Here is a 19,799-nt window from a genome sequence, read left to right on the forward strand (position 1 = left end):
CTAATTAACCTAATCTATTAAGTCGTGTGTTGGTTTTTTTTTAATAAAAAATGCTAGCGTATTTTTTGCAGCATCTTTTTAAAAGGAGTTCATTATCTCTCCAGGATTTTTTAGAACGTCTAAGACGCTTCCTTCCTTTAAGACGTGGGCAGTGGTGAAGGGACCACCAGCAAAATCTTTGACCTCCTCTTTCTGTGTGTTGATGTTGGTTGAGGTGGTGGTGTCTTTTGAAACAAAAGAAAACAAAAACAGCTTTCACAATGTGACCTAGTTAGAGCAGATTATACTCACTTTTGTTAGAAACAAGAATTTCCAGCTTTCATGCTTCTCACATAAGAATCTTCACAAATTCTACTTACTTTGCAATGCTTTATGATTACAAGCAAAACAAAAAGCAACAAAACAAAAAAAAAATATAAAAGCAGATCTGTCACTGGAAAAATACTGCAGAAGTCCAACACTGCCTGGAATTGCTAGCATGCGCAGACAGGACAGATTGAAGATTTAATAAAGAAAAAAAGGAAAATCAGCACTTCATCAAAACCAAATTCCAGAAACTGAGAGGAAAAGCTGGAGATGCTACTTAGGTCTAAATGCACGGAAAAGCAAGCCAGGAAGCTGAAGAACGGCAAACTCAGCCCAATGATACTCCAAGAACTTCAGCAAACACCTCAACATGTTAAAGCAGCTGTCTACTTCAAACCGTACAAAAAATATTTCAAGTACTCTGGAACAGATTAATGTTTATTTTATTGCAATAATATGCCAATTATTGCACCCTAGGCTCATTCTATGTGAGGCTTATATGACCACGTTACCTCTAATTTAATAACTTAAATAAAGTTGTGGTTTAACCATTGCAGGCAACTAAGCACCACACAGCCACTCGCTCACTCCCTCCAAATGGAACAGGGAAAAGAACTGGAAATAAAGAAGTAAAGTTGTTAAATTTGAGGTAGCATTAATGACTCATCGCATGTAATGGCTACCTGGAAAGACAAATGCCATAACCCTGTACATACTCCCCACTCCTTCCCCTTCTTTCCCCCAGCATTTATTGCTGAGCACGATGCTAAATGGTGTGGAATATCCCTTCGGTCCTCTGGGCTCCGCTGTCCTGGCTGAGTGCCCTCCCAGCCTCTTGTGCATCCCCGACCTCCTCGCTGGCAGGGCAGCGTGAGAAACAGAAAAGGACTTCTCACTGTGTAAGCACTGCTCAGCAACAGCTAAAACACCAGTGCCTTACCAACACTGTTTTGCTCACAAATCTGCAACACAGCATCATCTACTACGAAGAAAATTAACTCTACCCCTGCCAAAACCACTATAAATAACGTGGCATAAAGTCCACACCCCCCTTCCCCCGCAGACTTCCACAGCATTTGAAGCAGTTATACAATCACGTTAAATGGGAGTTGGCAGGCTCTAAGACTGAGAGAAGCAGAATCAAAACATTTATGCCTTTTTCCCCAAACTGGCATACAACCCCAATTCATTCAGCTGCGTAGAAACTAATATTTGTTAGTTTCATGAGCACCACAGAAAAAGTCAACTCGCAATAAAGCAGTATACTCATTGTAAACATTATTTATAGCATAAAGATTTACCTTGCCCGCCGCCGTCGCTGCTGCATCTGCCATGCCTGCCGCCTCCGTTGAATTTGCCACGCTTGTCGTTGCCGCTGTTGACCTTGATATGTCCTTTGTCATCAGTAGATATGGCATGCCCGCCGCCATTATTGGATATGTCAAGCCTGAGGGCACTGTTGAACACGTTATGCCCGACGTCGCCGTTGTATATATCATGTCCTCCACCTCCTCCTCTGATAGATCTGTCAAGTCCTCCACCTCTGATGGATCTGTCATGCCCTCCACCTCTGATGGATCTGTCATGCCCTCCACCTCTGATGGATTTGCCATGCCCGTCGCAGCTGCTGGAGTTGCCGTGCTCATTGCTGCTGTTGAAACAGCGCTCGGTGACGCTGAGACAGCGCTACTACCAACGAAACTAGAATTGAACTGAGGCAGCGATGCAGCACTGATGGGTAGGGGTATGTTCGGTAGCACTGGTTCCTCCACTTCCTAAAGTTGCAAATTTTAATTTTTCTTATACAAGACATACTACTTTCTCACCCCATCCCACCCAATTTATTAACAAAATTAAATAGAACAAAAATCCATACAAATTAAGAGAAAGCAAGTTTCCAGAAGAAATCCCGATCTCCCCACCTCTGTCTACCACGTCATTTTAATTTATGGCAGGCCTGCTTCCACATTATACTCTATTCAACAACTGTACAGCAAGAACACTGAAAGTTAACTCAAAACCTGTGCAGAACAGAGACGCACAGATCACATTTTTTTTCTTTCTTTTCTATACTTTAGTCATCAAAGCTCTGGAGAAGCATCATCCTTTCTAACTACCCTCGCATGGCCTCAATTAAGAGTACACTCTCAAGACAAGTGAGAAAGTGTTCCTCTTGCAAAATTAGGCAGGATAGCTGCCAAAGTTTCTAAAGTCATTACAGCAGTGAACGTGGAAAAAGGTAATGTTTAAAGAAGCAGGTAGGTTCAACAACCAAACTAAACACAAAAAGCACCAAAGAAAGTCAGACTAGCAGCACTGAAGATTGTGTTCTGGTAAATACAGTCTATACCATGTATCAGGATGCAAATATAAAAATCAGAAAACAGCCTCTTAACAACTTCAATTTTCATCCCTGCCACTTACTTTATTCGATTACTAAGATTGGATGAGTTATGTTTTAAATGGCATAGGAAATCTGACCAAAATTTGTACAGTACTATCATGATCTACTTAGAAATGACTAGGAAGGGATGTAAGTTGGTACTACTGATATTCAGTGCATCCTGTAGCTTACATCTGTTTCACAGTTTTGATTTGAAAAGTTTATGGAACTTTTGATATTTGGACCATTATTTTATTTGCGTTACAGGAATAAACAACAGTGTTTACGATTTCTTTATATTGCATCATCCAGAAGTCCCATTTAATGATTTGAAACTTAAATTAACTTAAATACTTAATATTAACTTAATATTAATTAAATACTTAATGTTAACGTAAATACTTAAATTAACTTACAGGCAGCTTATATAACATCCAATAAAAGAAAAAATAATCTGAATATTCATGGTCATAGTTTTATGGAATAGATTTTTCCTATTAAAATGAGAAAAAAACTCTCTCACAATGAGTTTGGTGAGTATCAAAAACTGAGTCATCGTTAGCAGACATGCAGAATGCTCTCTTCTACTACTCTTTTTCACACTCTTGGCCTGTATCTTTCTGTACGACTTAAATATGAAACCAAAAATTAAGCTTTTTTTTTCTTTTTATACTTGGCACTCGTTTCAAGTATCATTCCTGTAGAAAAACTATACACACCTTCACCAAAACTTCTCTTCTTAGGACTCATTCATTCAATTGCTAACGAGAAATGTTATAGTTTGAAGAATCTCCAAGGTAAGAGAATTAAAAATTTCAAAATTACATAAGCAAAGTTCAGGTATTCAAACACAGGAAATCAATTGGAGCCTGCTCTGAAACCCACAAGAAAACAAAAACAATGCAAAAATAAAGCGGTATTGTTATAATTTACTATGATGCAATAAAACTGACACACTTAGCTAGTTACTTCAGTAAGCTCAGTGACAGCAATTAATTTAAGAGTCACTTACCTGTTCTTGTACAGCTCTTGATAAATAGTGTATTCCTCTTTCCCTTCTCATTCTGCCGCCTCCGCTACTCACTCCTGAAGACAGACCACTGGACGCAGCAGTACTGAATTTGTAGCTGGTCACATTGCTAGCACACGACAGTACAGAAGTTGGGGGAAACAAGAGAAAAAAAAATTACCAGCCAAATTTTTTTTTCAAGATATTAGAGCTGTTATTAGTCCTAGAATTGAAACCTGCTGATCAGAAAAAAACTAAAGCTGTCTCACAAGTTGCTAAACGCTGGTAAATACTTGATGTTCTAAATAGGAAAAACTTTATTAACAGCAGCAATGAAAAGGACATACATAAGTGCACCGTTCACATGGGAACAATGACTAAGCCAGAAGACCTGAAATAGAAGAGCTGATTTAGATTGTTATTTTCCAGTGCTTCCTTTAAATAGGACTGGTTCTCTGATTCTGCGATGCACGTGTATCTTTTGCAGGGATATAAAAGAACAGCTCACAAAAATACAGAAAGAGTGCACATATGCACACATACACATGGGAAACACTGCCAACAGCTCTGATAGAATAGGGACGCCTTAGACTTGTGTGGCAAGGTAATATGGCCTAAGCTTCAGAAGCAGCTCTGGCTTTCGTGTGGCCATCAGCAGGAACAGCAGAGGTGTTTGGGTATGCCAACATTCCAGAAGTCTTTTCAGACATGAATACAGATCCCTTTTGTAAGGCATACAAAGGCGTTTTTCTGGTACTTAAAAAAGCCTAGCTCAAAACCAGAAAGATATCCTAATCCAAGAGCAAATGGGGAAAAAATAACCCAAACCAGAAGTGGAATAGGGAATAACTAACAAAAGTACTATGGCAAGAAAATGAAGTATGCCTGGAAAAACCGTGACATCAAAGCTTATCTTGCAGCCAATCAGTCAGTCAGTACAAAAGTGCATTAGATCGCACTGGAAGACACCAGGTCAAACTCCCACAATACTGAGGAGGAGAACTGGTCTAAACTTGTCAAATACTTGACAACAGCCTGCTTAGCACTGTAACTGCATAGAGGAAGACAGATCCCTAAGGCAGATGCTCAGACTTTTCTCTAATCCAAACTGTCAATCCATTAGAATTCTGAAAAAAGTCTTACATCAAAATAGATCTTCATTCAGACAACTATCGCTTGCCCCTAACAGCCCATATTCCTCTTTCTGTTAACACCTGTGAGCTTCAAGGGGGCAAAGACAGTTGTCAGCCTTCAAGCAAGTCTAATCTACAATTGGACTCAGGATATAAAATATATATATATATACACACACACGCATAGATATATAGCATTGGTGGGCCAGAGATTTACTGAGTATTCCAACTCAACTGTCCAAAGGGACTCTTGCCAGCAGATCAGTGTGGTGCTCCTGCTCCAGAACATGGCACCCAACAGAGACCAGCATCACAAAAAACACTACCACCACTACCTACTCTACAAACAAAAGGTAGGGCACTGCAATAAACTTTGTGAACGAAATCAAAAGCAGTATGAGTTTGCTGTATCTCCTTCCTAAATGGAGAAGTAGAAAGGAGTTCTAGCAAAGACAATTTAGAACAGTTTGAAAAAAACATAATTACAACCCAGCACCTGATTGCACCTGTACCAGAACCTTAAAGCCAGTCGCTTCCACCCCTAAAAAGGTGGTTGTTGTGAAGTCCAACTTTTAGATGCCAAAACAAAGTGTTGAGTTCTTTCTGCAAGCCAAAGAATGCCCATGGTCACATAAGAATTGCTTGGCAGATGAGCATAGAGTCAACAAAATTCCCTGCTACTGTTCTTTGAAAAGAGCGACCCCCTAAAAACCGAGTGCAAAGTCTCTTAACTCAAGCATTATTACCCAAAACACCATTTGCCCAGAAGGAAAAGCCATCAATATTATCTGGAGGATAACTCATTTGACCTAAACCAAGAAAGCAGTATAACACAAAGCAGTCTCCTCAAGAAGAAATTCAATTAATTCTGCTGGATTTTTTTTATTTTAGAGATGAGTTAGCATTTGGCCTCAAATGATTCTAAAGAACACATGGTCTTCATGTGAACTCAAAGCAGACAATTAACTTCATCATGAAAGGAGTATTAAAAAAAAGAATAATAAATCATAAATCTTCCTCCATGTTTTTGCTTAAAAAATAAAGAAAAAAACACATCAATAAACATCCTCCTGAACTGTAACTCACTTCCCCTACTTCACCTTCTAAAGAATACTTCAGAAAGAATCATCCCATTAGGACAGAGCTTTCAAACTGCAAGCAATTAAATAGCTAAAACTAATAGCTTTTCCCCTAGGGAACATTAGGAGGGACAAATTATTTTGTTATAAGTAAACTGAGTTATAAACCATGAAATATCTGTCAAAGCAAAATTTGTAACGCTACAGATTTAGTTAAACTACAAAATGAGCCATATTTCCTGTAGAAGGAAAAAATTAGGCCTCCAATAGCAAAGATCCTTTCTGTGGATACAGCATTATAACGTGCCTCGTTTCCCATCTTCGTATCCTACTCAGAAGATAAACTTGGGATAAAAAGTGGTGTATCAGTACTTTTATTCTTGCTCATCTTCCTTCCTTTCATAAAAACAACAATTTTCTCAAAGTTATATTGATCTTCAAACACAATCCAGACTTTGCAGCTCCCTCAAAATACAAAATTTTCATTGGATTTCCCATTCCTTTTACTGAGAACTGTCACCACCTTTCAGGTGCAGACCGTACTGAAAAAGGAGATGTCTTTCTTCCTTCAAGTAAGTTTTAAATTAATAGATGTCATACCTTTCAGATGGTTCTGCTCGCTGTTCTGCAGGCAAAGTCTTCTCTCTCATCCCCTGCAAGTTAAGTTTAGTTCAAGACTTAGCTGAATATGTTCAGAATACACAAAGTACCAACAACCACTTCATGTGGTTTTTTGTGGTTTTTATTTATTTATATTTAATTTTATAGCACTGAATACACCTCACCTACTTAACGTTGTTCCCTAATTCAGCATTGTGGGTACAGTTCAGTTAAATTTTGGGGCTAAAGTAAGCATCACTGCTTCACTCAGCATTGAGGACAAACTGATAGAACACTAAATCAAATTTGTCAAATCCTCTAACAAAGAAAGTAATTACTTTAAACAAAATGACAAAAATTGTGTGTGTGGGGGAGAGTTTTCATCAAAACTTGTGTTTGCCAACCCCGTAAAAGGGACATACTTTTCTGTTTTCTGTCATTTATCAACAAACAAGAAAAAAAAAACCTCTACCCCCCTAAAAACTAAGCAGTTGCTGCTACATTCATTTTAGAACTTTACCAAATGGAGATTGTGCTGGCTAAACAATACAGAGATTGAAAGAGTTAAAAGCAATAAGCAACCAGTATTACTGTCCACTTTGATTTCCAGCCTAAGAAGCCCATACACTTAACAAGTGGTCATTTGTACACTCAGACTGATACTGGAAACACAGATGTTTTCGCAGAAAGAGATGCCCATTTAATTTTATGGAAAATTTATCAGACTCCATCTACTCCAAAGCAATCAAAACCGATAACTCAGCACATTGTCAGAACTCTCACTTGGAGCACATAGCTCACCTGGAATAGTTTACACAGAACACGAGCATGTTTCATCAGTGACAGCTTTGTGTACATGAGAATATAAAAGGAAAACATTTCTGTCTTTTAATATTCTTTCACTGAGAACAGGATGACTCAATAGCACATCATGACATCGTGAAAACAACCACAAGACACTGAGTGTTCCAAAAACAGAATTAAATCCATAAAAGCTCAATCTATTTCACAATGGTTCCCACTGCCTTAAAGCTCGCCTCAAACATACTATCAGTACTTTTTGCAAAGATAGGATAACAATTGGTTTGAGAAACATTCCAAGACTGGAAAAAAAAAACAGGCACATAAGGACTCAAAAATGTACTCACTTGGAACTTTGTGTCTCCTCTCTGGCAAATTTTGCTGGACTGAGTAGTTGAAGTCGGTGATGGTTCAGAATACCGCGTATAACGCATCGGCTGACGGTTTACTGTTGGTGTCACAAGTCTCTTAACAGGTGGAGGCTGGAATGCATTCTGGGATTCCAGCTTTGAAAGGGAAACAGCAATCAATTTATCCTTATGTCCACCCAAATTAATTCCAATATTTATTGATGAAAACAAATTACAGAACTATAAACCTCCCCCCATCGGTCTTGGCACTCAGTGAATACAATTTGAAAATTCTGAAGACCGTTCAACTTGTAGAGGGAAATCACCAGAAAACCAGTAACGAAATCCATAAAGCTATATATAAGTAGCCAAAGTCTGACTGAATTCCGTTTCAAAATTTGGCAGTTAGCTTCATAGACAAAATAATTCATGCTACCATAATTAAAATAATCCATGTTCCTAGAATATGCTCCTATCTTTTCCTCTGCCCACACTGTGATTTTTTTTTTTTAGTAGCTTAATTCATTAATTTAACATTTGAAGTGTTAAGCAACTAATTATACAGGCTTCTGGGCTTCACATCCCCTACATTTTCCCCCTTCAAAGTTACACAAACAATAGAACACACTCAAAAAAAACAACTTGTCAATCTTACAATAATCTCATTCATTAAAATATGATCCAATGCTTTACATGTGCATTAGATGCACTTCAAGTAGTGGGTTTGACTTCCCTTTTCAAAGCATTTTCACAGACCAGAGTTAATTTTTAACACAGACCACTGCGTGTTCTGCAAAACTGACTTAACTGAACTGTCAGACAGAAAACAAACCCTAAAGGCTACAAGATTTACCGATGGCTCCGCCTGCGGTCTTAAGGATCAGAAAATACAGTCTTAGGAAGCATGCTATTGTTCAAATCAATACCAACAGGAAATCGTTTACACCGCAGCTTTAATTTCACAGTATCTCCCAGCTCTTAGTAATAGGATTCACACTCTCTCTAAAGTATACAAAAATACATCTTTCTAAAAAATATTACATTCAGTTTGAAACCTTGAATAAGACATGTTTTATGTAAGTTCACAAATCTACTTCGAGTGAACGACGGTTCATTGCTGGTTTTAAAGGTAAAAAAGAAAAATATTAATTCCCCCAGTTAGGCATTCAATACACCAAGAGCTATTCTGCCTGGTACAGTTCCTTGAAATAAGAAAAATACCACATCACTGCTACCCACTGCAGAAGTTTAGCCCGAGTGCACAAGTGTTCCGTCAACCGCATGTTCACTTTAGCAGGAAAACACACGATCGTCTCCTCAGCAAATAATTGCTTCTCATCACGGGCTACCCTTCTCCCGCCACCATTATGAATTCTAGTATTATGAATAGACAATCTATCTCCTTTCACCCACTGACAGCTGCGTGCAACATTCATTTAGTGGCTGACAATTTCAGGCTCTCTGTTGCAAATCTGGCAGATCTTTCTTAATGCCTTATCACAGGTGTATTGCTATAATATAACTGAGAATTCACACCAGATTTGGTTTTAGTTATTTGGATAATATTTATGATATACTTCACTTCTCCATGCCCTTGTAATTTGGCAGATGGTGAAAAGATGGTCCAGGAAATCTGAGATGTTTGTAAACTCTGAAGTGATTGTAAACTTAATTATACATCCATCCAATCAAGGAATTGGCACAGAAACTTCTTGAGACACTGTCCCTTTTCTCATTAGAACAGAAGATGAAAAGTTTGCACATCTTGTTATTTCCTTCAGTCACCTGATCTTCAAGTGGTCATTTAAGGGTTTTGCAATTTAATAAGCCCAAGAATACCCCTAACTAAAGTCATCAAAAAAAGATGACTAGTTTTCATTTTTTAAAGAAAATGAAAGGAAATCATGCTTTACCACAGCATTATCACCAGTTCTGTGCTACCTCCAAATAGGAATTTAGGAGCGTAAGATTTATAGCGTCGGAAATTAACAATTTTCCTCCTCTTTACTTTGAATGGTGATAAAAAGCAGAAAAATTAGTTTTCTGTGCCCGAATGAACACGGAAGTCTGTACAAAGTCTATATGACCACTCAAGCAGTATTTTTCTATTTGTGATCATTTCTTCAAGAGAAAACTTGCCTCAAGAGGAATTTTAATATGCAGCTTCACCCCAAGTTGGGGGACAAGATAAAACGACTTGGTGTGTTCTAGAGTTGTTGCTCTCAACTTACAAAGATAACATAATTCTTAACCTGAGTAATCTTCACAGCCCATCATCTATTGTGGATACATGCCAATATTAACTTGATTTGATGTCTATGTTGTCACTGAGGTTTGAGAAAATTTTTCTAATAGTGATAAAGCATTGAAAAAGTTATCTACCTCAGCTTAAGACATTATTGGTTCTTACCTTTCTTCGTTTGGACTGGAAGTCAGTAATATCCGGTTTATCTATGTCCGGAGGCTGAGGAAAAAACAAAGCATAACTATTAGAGGGCAATTTTTTTCTCCTGAGAGAGAGGGTTCCCTGCAACAAAAATGTGGGGGTTCATGGTCAACTTACACAACACAGCGGCAAAAGAGATGTCATTCTTTTAGCATCCTGTTGAAAAAACAGCGCAATAAATTAAACCGGCCACAACGTAAGGAAGAATAGTTTTATCTTTATCCTTTGATGGCACATTTACTAAGTTTTATAAACACATGAAGCAAAAACAGATTAAAAGAAGTGCTATTTACCAACAAAGGGCTTGACAGCTTCTCCACTGCCTCCAAGATGCACCACGCTGAGGTACTCAAGGTAGCGTGGGACCGCACAGTTTCTTCTCTAGCTTTCGCTCTCTTTTGTGCCTGAAAAATTAGCATTTTAAGTGTTACAATGGTCAATTCTCAGCTAAGGAGGCATGTTTTTTACGTCCCAAGGCTACACTGATGATACAATCAATATATTCTGATGACAGAGAAAAATGCAGTCACTGGGAGTTTAAGCCATAAAGAAGAGAATACATTCGGAGTTTAATGAAGTTTACCTTGGGCCTCAGTGCATCTTGCACGTGCTTGTTGCACGAGCAATAAAAGAACTCCGTACTTGTAAAAGGTCAAGACGGATGATGCTAGGACTGCTAAGGCCTCCGAAGCAGTAATCAGGGAAACAGAACTCAAGAAAAGGCTTGTGGTACAGAAAGCATTTTCAGTAACAACACAGACCTCAGAGTTTCACGATGGTCTAAGTGTACCATCTTAAAATCAGTGTATACAATCATAACCAGGAACTAGTTTTACTTCTCTCTTGCTTCCTCCCTTCCCCCAAGATTAAAGTTGGCTGCAAATCTTTGTCTTAAAAGATAAAGATCTGATTTAAACTGTAACAGATCTAAACATTACACTGAAAAAGTAAACTGTTTATTTGCACCACCCAACTTCAAATATCAGTCAAAAACTTCCTTTGGTGTGACTTTTTTTCTTCCCAGGTTAAACCCCTCAAATAACCACACTGTGCTTATCACACGATGTGAAGACAGGAAGCAGACCACGCAGCGTGTAAAAACACAAGTGAGACTCACAGAACCACAGAATGGTTAAGGTTGGAAGTGACCTCTAGAGATCGCCTGGTCTACCCCCCCGCTCAAGCAGGGCCACCCCGAGCAGGCTGCCCAGGACCATGTCAAGTCAGCTCTTGAAGACCTCCAAAGAGGGAGACTCCACAGCCTCTCCGGGCAACCTGTGCCAGGGCTCCATCACCCGCACAGTGCAAAAGCATTTCCTGATGCTCAGACAGAGCCTCACGTTTCAGTTTGTGCCTGTTGCCTCTTGACCTGGCACTGGGCACCGCTGAAAACACAATGGCTCTCTATGCTCTTTGCACCATCCATTCAGGTATTTATATACACCAATAAGATCCCCCCAAACCTCCTCTCCTCCATGCTAAACGGGCACAGCAGTCTCTGCCTCTCCTCAGAGGAGAGGTGCTCCCAGTCCCTTGATCATCTTGGTGGCCCTTCGCTGGACTCTCTAGTACCTTGCTGTCATTCACAGCAAGCAGCAAGAAGCAAGCTACTCTCTCCTTTAAAAGCCTAGTATTTTGGTTCCTCTTTTTACCATAATGCAGTAATATTGTAAAAAACAAAAATAGCCGACCAAAGAGGGTTCCCAGCTTTGCACCACAAGGTTTCAAGGTTTCCCGTAAGTGAGGTACTTGTACTGCCCTTTTTCCGTTGCACAAATGGACTGTCAGAACAGAGCCAGCAAACCCGCGTTTTCATTTTCTTCAAATTCCTTTTGATTTATCGATAAAAGTCACTTTCATTTAAATACATTCCTACCAAACCTGATTTGACTTTCCTTTTCGATTCAGCTCTAGCTAATCAGAGTTGTCAGCAGTTTTTATTTGCTATTTCCAAGAACTCTTGGGGGCAAATAACTCTCTCCAAGAACTATATGAATCGTTCAAAACAGAAAGCATGTTACTGCTTATCTTGGGACTGCATTTAGTCCTGCATGCCTCTGTGTAACAGAAGAACAAAGGATCAGCAAAGTTGATTTTAGATATTTTCAAAGACTGCAGGTTTATACAACATATCCATAGCATGAATGTAGGCATGCTTGGAAAAGAAGATCCACAGATAAATATTAGCCAGGTTTGACTACTGTAGCTTTTGCTACCATAAACACAAGTTTTCAAAGTTATGCTGTCATTGGTGCAAAAAATTGCATCAAGTTATTTTAACGTAATGTAGTCAGAGGCAGACAATGGCACTTAAATGGAATTTTTTGAAAGACCTAACAACAGAGGAAACCCCAACTACCAACAACTAGCCCAAACTGTCATTCTTGTTCTTTCTGACAAGTATTACCTGTGGTAAAAACTGTCATTAAAGAATTTAAACAGAAATCAATCTCGTCTATTTTTGTAGACCAAGAGGGCAGAAGAGCAACTGTTTGGCAAAACGTTTCCCCTTCGGCAGTGCTCCTTTTATTATTTCCATCACTATTTCCCACTACACTACTTTTCTCATACCTGATAAGGTTCCGTCTTTGGCTGCCTTGATCTTACAGCTGCACCACCGGCATAAGCCGTCTTTCCGGGGTATAATGGAGAAAACCCAAGCTGGTTTTGCTTAAAAACAGACGTGCTTCCACGTACCTACGGAAACACAGTATGAGAAGTGGATAGAAAAACAGGTACACATTCAAACTGATTAAAAGAAATACTGTGCAGTACTTACAGGACACAGTCCTCCAAAAACAAATAAACTGAATGCAGGTTTCTTAGAGCTAGCTGCAGAATGCTGCGAGAGGGAATGAGTTCTTTCAGCTTCTGTGGGCCAGAGCAGTGACGATGAAGTATTTTTTAAAACTGCAACATCTGCCAAAATGACGTATGCTAGATGTAAATGCCTCTCGTACGTACAGAACTTTAACAATAAAGATCACACTAATTCAAGTTCTTCAATACAGAAAAATAAGCATGACTTCAGCTTCTTTAAATAGATCAACTTCACGTACAGACTGAAAACCAAGTATCACCTACAAACTTGAAAACTGTTCACAGAGCTGCAAGTAGTTTTCACCAATCTTACCAAGTTAATACTGTGCTTCCAATGCAGGTATTTTTTTCCTTCATGCTAAGATAAAAGAGGACCGCATAAACATCAGTGCATTTGTACGGACAAAGCTTTTTTCTGTGTTGGTAAAAGGCTGGAGGCCAGCACAGATCATAATCGCACAGGTTTTAAACCTGAAGATTCCCCAAAGGCTGCTCTAAGAGTTAACGATCTTCTGCCCATGTATGTTTTACGAAGACACACCAGAAAGTTCTAGTGCACTCAGGTTATATTGCTAAAGCCCAGCAACTCTACTCTCAGCTGTACAAAAGTTCTCTGCAAAACCTGCTGAGCACACGTCAGTCCCTGTCTATATGGGGGACTAGAAAAAGCTGCAAACCTGCTGTTCGCCCTTTCAGCGAGAAGACCTACGTACCAACCTACATCGACACGATGCTTATTTTTTATTTTAAAATGGTGTGCTTTCCTCAATGAATTTGGCAAAAGACATGAAAGTATTGACAGCTGAAGCCTTCTACCAAGAAAGGTCAAAAAACAGCCTATAGCTTATGTCAGAGTAGTTTCTTTATCTTCTCTTGCTGAAACACAGGAAAACATCTCGTGTTCCTATTTGTCACCTGCACTTATTCACATTTAACCAGCTGTCTGTTAGATATTCTGAGTCACTCTTCCTTCTAGACAATCAGCCTAGTTGTCAAGTTACGGCAAGTCAGCCTGATTTCCTACCGTCCCAGTTCAAAATTTACATATAACCTAGCTGAATGCGTATATTTCAGCATTGACTCTTTCTAACATCAGGGTATCATAAACGTATTCCAAAGCACGCTTCTATTAAAAAGGTGATAGGATTATATACTTCTAAAACACTAAAAATTCAATTTAATTCTCGCATCCAAAGTTGACATTCACCTATTTTATTTACTAAGGTGATGTGGAATATTAAAGAACGCAAGGTACTTCACATTAAAAAAAAAGTCAATTAAACAGAGAACACAAAAATCACCTTCATCAGATGCTCTAGAGGAGGAATCACTGGTTGTTGAGATGTTATCATCGTCTTGTTGAGAGGTAGAATCTTCTATTTCTTTTATGAAGGACAGCCTAGGACTGCCAATGCCAAATATAGAAGATGTCGAGGGCTGACAAGGTGGGACAGGAGAATCCAGCATGGTATAATTCAGACGGCTCCGATGAAGAGAGGGCCTTGTTAACACAACTGGGAAGTTCAGTGCTGATCTACTTGTGGATGGTTCTAGACAAGAACAGGGAGATAATTAGCTTTGCTATAGACAAGCTCACAGAAGCCAAAACCTGTTTCCTATCGACAGCCATGCTATTGCCAAGTTCTAAGCGCAAAAAGAGAGAAGCCAAATTTAACTTCTTCCTCACCCAGATACGGTTGCATCTAACTGTCTGGCTACAACAACAACACTGCTTGCGATACACAGTATTAATGTTGCATCCAGAAGTAGTTAACTATGAGGTTTTACAACACCACATTCTGACCCCGTGCTCAAATGCTCTAACGCTGACTTGGCCGTTCACTAAATCAAACATATATACTCCTTCTCCCATGTACAGCTTGCAATAAGCTTTACAAAATTTGAGATTACACGGTAAATTACAGATAACACTGCAGCTTCCATAATATTGGAACAAAGGTTATATTAATCTGAATACACAACATGAAAATGAACGTTTGCAGTACTTTTTTCCCAAGTTCTTCCATATCAGCTCACGTTAGAGGCAAAACATCATCTCCTACCCATTAACTATTGGGATTTTGACCCAAGGGACAAGGATGTTGACCCAAGTAACCAGATGAGCATTTTTCCCTCTTGAAGCAAAGGGTCTGCAAACAATGCCAGTGGCCTGGAATAGGTGGCCTTGAAGTCTATCTTGCTAAAAAAAATCTTATTCTTAAGCATAGTATTCGACACCCACGGACAGCAACATAAGCTGCAAAAGGTTCCAGGGTGTCCACCTGCTCCTGATCTCCTGGAGTTAGCAAGCTTGCAGTGCAGCTGTTCTTAATGAAAGCTCCTTTCACGCAGTTACATAGGAAAGCCAACATGTGTTCCTCAGTCACGAAGACCTTCTCTATTCTTTTCTCCAAACTCATTCCCAAGCTACAGCTACACAGAAAGCCATCAATCTCCTTGTTTACAATTAGATGAGATTGGAGGCAAAGATATTTCCTCCTTATTTTTTGATTCTGCCAACAACAGAAGCAACTGACTTTCCACATTATCTATGGTTACCTACGCACGCTCAGACAAAACTTCTTTACTTATTAAAAGCTGACTTCCCCAAAACAGCTAATTTAAGAGAAACTCAAATAAGAATAGATGCAAATTTATACAACAGGACTACAGGAACAGTGAGAGGCACTGGATATAAGACAAATTAATCTTTCATGAGGTAAAGGAGTTGCAAACCTCGTTGCCAACGGTCAAATACCTTTTCAAAGACACCCCCTCCCCCCGCGTAGACCTTAAAATTATTGAATATTTTAAGGATAATAATCTCATAAACCACATCCGTGCACAAGTTCCCCAGTTCACCATCAAGTTAACAAGGAACTTTACTAAATTGATCAAAGCCCAGAACAAAAAAAACCAAAACAAAACAAACAAACTCAGGACACGAGACGGAATTTTCCTCTGCCATTCTAGCATCTAGTCTTTTGTTTCGAAGACTGCAAAACAAATTAATTTTTTTAATTGCCTTAGGCAATTAGACAGATTTTCATTCCATATCTTTTAAAAGATGGAAAATGCAACCCAGCACACTTGCAAATGACTTATTTTCAGCATTTAGCACCTGGCTAATAGAGTACCTAAAGTTAACTGATGCCTTCCAAGAGCATAAGATGTATGCTTCGTAACTGTGTATACAGTTTAAAGCTAAGACGGTTTCACAAACAGTTGTTTCGACTTTTTTGATTGTTTGTTTTTTTTTTTCATTCTGTCAAAACCCTCATTCCAATTTCCTTTTGAAATTCAGATTCAAAACTAGAAATCAGTGAATAAATACAGATGGCCAGAATTCCAAATGATTTTTCACATACCTCGTCTACTAATTCCTGCTGGTTCAGGCGTGAATCTCTCATCGATTATGGTATCTTCATCTGAATAATCGTGATGATAGTTTACCGGAGTCTCCTCCTGGTTTGCAGATTCATTTCTGTCTACACACTCCTCCTCACGCTTATTGAAATACTTCTGCAGCCAGGCCGGTACAATATTTTTCACAGTTTCTGTCATTCTGCTAATTATTCCCTGCTTGAAAGAAAAAACACTTGTTTAATTACAGAAACGCAGTCAACAGCATATGCTGCGATACCACCTTCCACGGACCTTGAAGACAGATATTATACAGCAAATATTCAGAAGATGACGACGAGGTTGATCCCTGGCATAGGATCGCTAAACTTCTGGTAAACCTAAAATTCACCTAAGATTGATTTACAACTACCTATCACTTTCTGCACTTCCAAGTGACCTTGGCAAGGTTCAAAGTTTTGAAACCTCTGCCAAAATTCATCAGCAGGTCGTCAATCTGCAAGGCTATCAGGAAACTCTACGCCTGAACAGCTCCTGACCTACAGACTTGTTCCAGGACTCTTCCTCTTCGCACCCTCACGTGAAAACCAACTAAACCAGAAGTTCAGCAATTATCTACTGCGACAGTCAGGACCATACTACCCATTAAAATCAGTGAATCTAAATATTTTCAATTTTAGTAATGCTGAATTGCAGTGACTATACGCACAAAAACCAGTTCTGCTCTCAACAGTCAGGCTAACCCAGAAGATGTCCTGGAAGAAACACAGCTATAGCTATAGCACCAGCACCTCCTCTTGCAAGAGCCTTCTAAAGCTGTTGCTGTATTTTGTAGAAGACTGACTCTGCGGCATACATCGGGTACGATCGGAGAATTCCCACCTGACCGAAAGCCCCAGGAACTACGGTTAAATAAAAGATAAATTAATATAAATGAATATAATTAATAATAAAAATTAATAATAAAAATTAATATCCAGAAAGCTGACAATCATGAGCTAGGCATCCTGCTAATCATCCCTCCTGCAGGCAGGGGGAAAAAAAAAAGGTAAATTAGATCCAGGACTAGTTCCCAGGAACTTTGAAGCTGCTAACTATACTGCCTACAGTGCCCAGGCACCTTCAGAGCTTAATGGTAAGAGACAGAGGGTTTGGTGGGCTGTAATTACGATCACAAGCACACAAAACACATCTATTTAAGTATTTCTAAGAATCGACTTATCGACTAAAGTTGTAGGGGGAAGGATGAGAAAAACAGCGGGGTAGGGATCAGAACCAGAGGTATAACCTCACAAAATCGCATCGGTCGCTTTCGTGCCTCCCCAACTGCATCACTGAGAGACAATTAACATTAAGCCACAGAACCTTCTGCAGAGTGGACATGATATTGAAAATAAACTGAAATTAATTGACAAATGCTCTAAGCAAGCTATCTGCTCAAAGCTCGTCCTTTTACGTTATGAACATTTGCACGATTCGTCTGGTTACAAAGCTAACTGCTATAATAAATGCACACATGTAACATCTATCAGTTTGTCTATTTATCAAATCATTAAAATTCTTCCCCGATAAGTTACTGTTAATTTGATCTGCGCTGGATGTGCAGCAGCCATTCTCTGTGCAGAATCCCCCAGATATCCCCACGCACGTGTTTGCTCTGGCACACTCTTTAAATAAACCTACTGGAAAACACGCAGAGATAACAGACAATGGAAAAGTTAGAAAACCATCTCCACTGATTATTTTTAATCCACGTGTAAGGTTTATCAGTTAGCTACACAGTGTCGGCACACGCAAGCTATGGCACTTTCAACATTAATGCACTGTTCAAGCCAGAGGTTTCAACGGTTGCTCTGTAAGCGTGGGGAATGTTTGCATTGCCCTTCCAGGCCAGCTTTAGATGGACAAGATTGATTGTCAATATGTGGTATAAGGGACTTGGCATTTCTGCAAGTGATAAAAACCTAATTGAGCAGCTATCCATGCGTAGCGCTCCCTTGGTTTTGCATATGATAATCAGTCCCCTCAGCTACGTTGCTCATTTAATAGCGGAGAGGTTTTGGCTGAACAAACATGTGCAGAGGGCATCTCCAGAGCATCTCTCTGGGCGTCCTGACATTTCTTAGCAAAGAGCTGCTGGGAGGGATCTCGGCGCGTCCCCCCTCCAGCACGGGGATTTTCACACCCCGAATTGACGGACCGCTTTCACCATCAACCTGCTGTACCCTACAGCACAAACGAGAAGCAAAGCCTGGCAGGTAACGTTCAGAGAATTGATGATGGGCTGAGGAGGGGTGCAGGGAGCGGGGAAAGCCCTGGGGGTGGCACTGGGGGTCCTGAGGGCAGCGGGCTGGGGGTGAAGGGGAGGGGGAGGAGGGGGGTAATGGGCTGGGTAGAGGGGTAAGGGGGTAAGTAAGGGGCTGAGGGGGTAACTGAGGGGGTTAGGAAGGGGCTGAGGGGGTAACTGAGGGGGTTAGGAAGGGGCTGAGGGGGTAACTAAGGGGGTAACTAAGCCGTTGAGGGGGTAACTAAGGGGGTAACTAAGCGGTCGAGGGGGTAACTAAGGGGGTAAGGAGGTGGGTAGGGGGTAACTAAGGGGATAAAGGGGCGGGTAAGGTAAGGGGGTAAGTAAGGGGGTAACTGGTGGGCTGAGGGGGAAGGGCCCGCTGTGGGGGGGCCGCTCCTCACCCGCTTGCTCCTGGCACAGGGGGGCTTCGCGGCGCCCAAACGGTGGCGCCGCCTCTTCACCTTGCCGCCGGCCGCTCCTCCTCCTCCTCCTCCTCCTCCTGCTCCTCCTCCTCCTGATCGGGCTCCTGGGCTGCCGCCCGGCGCCCCGCCGCCACCGGCCCTGCCACCGCCGGCCATGCCGCTGCCGGTCGCGCCGCTACCGGTCGCGCCGCCCGAGGCCATACCGCCCCCCCCCCGCGTTCGGTGCCGTCACGGGGCCCCCCCGCCCCCCGCCGCCACGCGCCGCGGGGCCTGCCCTGCCCCTCGTGGGAATAAAAATGTTGTTTTTGCAGAGTTACGTTGTTTAAAGGTAAGGAATGGGGTATCGAGGTGTGCTTGCAGCGATAAGAACGCTTAGCAGGCGACCTTGTAAAATGCAGACAACCAGACTCCGTAGAACAATTCGGGGAAAATCACGGTGTTGAGTCAAGTCAGGTAAGTGAAGAACCATTACCGCTTCAACCAGTAAAAAAGTCGAAAGAAATTCGAAATTTAACAGGCCGGCAACTGAAGGCCATGCATTGTCTGGGAAGCATCAGACAGATTGTGAGCCTGGATCACCCCCTCAGTGGGGAAACAGGGGAGGGTCCCGTCATCAAAAAGTATATAAACTGGGTTTTGGAACCAGCAGGGGCGCTCCTGCTCGTGGGACGCCCGCCACTGCGATCGCGAATAAATTCCTGCTTCGCTGAGCTCCTCGCCTGAGCCCAAGTTATTGGCTACGGAGTGTTTCTCACAATTTGGGGGCTCGTCCGGGAGCCAGTCGCCTACTGGGGAGCCCC

The 19,799-nt window shown here is 40.8% G+C and overlaps 1 protein-coding gene across 1 annotated transcript; it reads right to left on the reverse strand.

Annotated features, from left to right (window-relative positions):
• On the reverse strand, positions 1–10,512 carry LOC310880704 (nuclear pore complex protein Nup153-like; the record flags this gene model as incomplete). The annotated part of the gene is made up of 8 exons (XM_083796906.1): positions 10,401–10,512; positions 10,225–10,263; positions 10,072–10,125; positions 7,659–7,817; positions 6,511–6,563; positions 3,702–3,828; positions 1,848–2,081; positions 1–9 (listed from the first exon to the last, which is right to left on the reverse strand). The coding sequence occupies exons 2-8, from the start codon at positions 10,249–10,251 to the stop codon at positions 1–3; spliced, it is 663 nt and encodes a 220-aa protein (XP_083653032.1). The 5' UTR covers positions 10,252–10,263; positions 10,401–10,512.
• Positions 10,513–19,799: the final 9,287 nt, after the last annotated feature.

The sequence above is a fragment of the Anser anser genome, assembly GCF_964211835.1.
Source record: "Anser anser genome assembly, chromosome: 13".
Lineage (NCBI taxonomy): Eukaryota > Metazoa > Chordata > Aves > Anseriformes > Anatidae > Anser > Anser anser.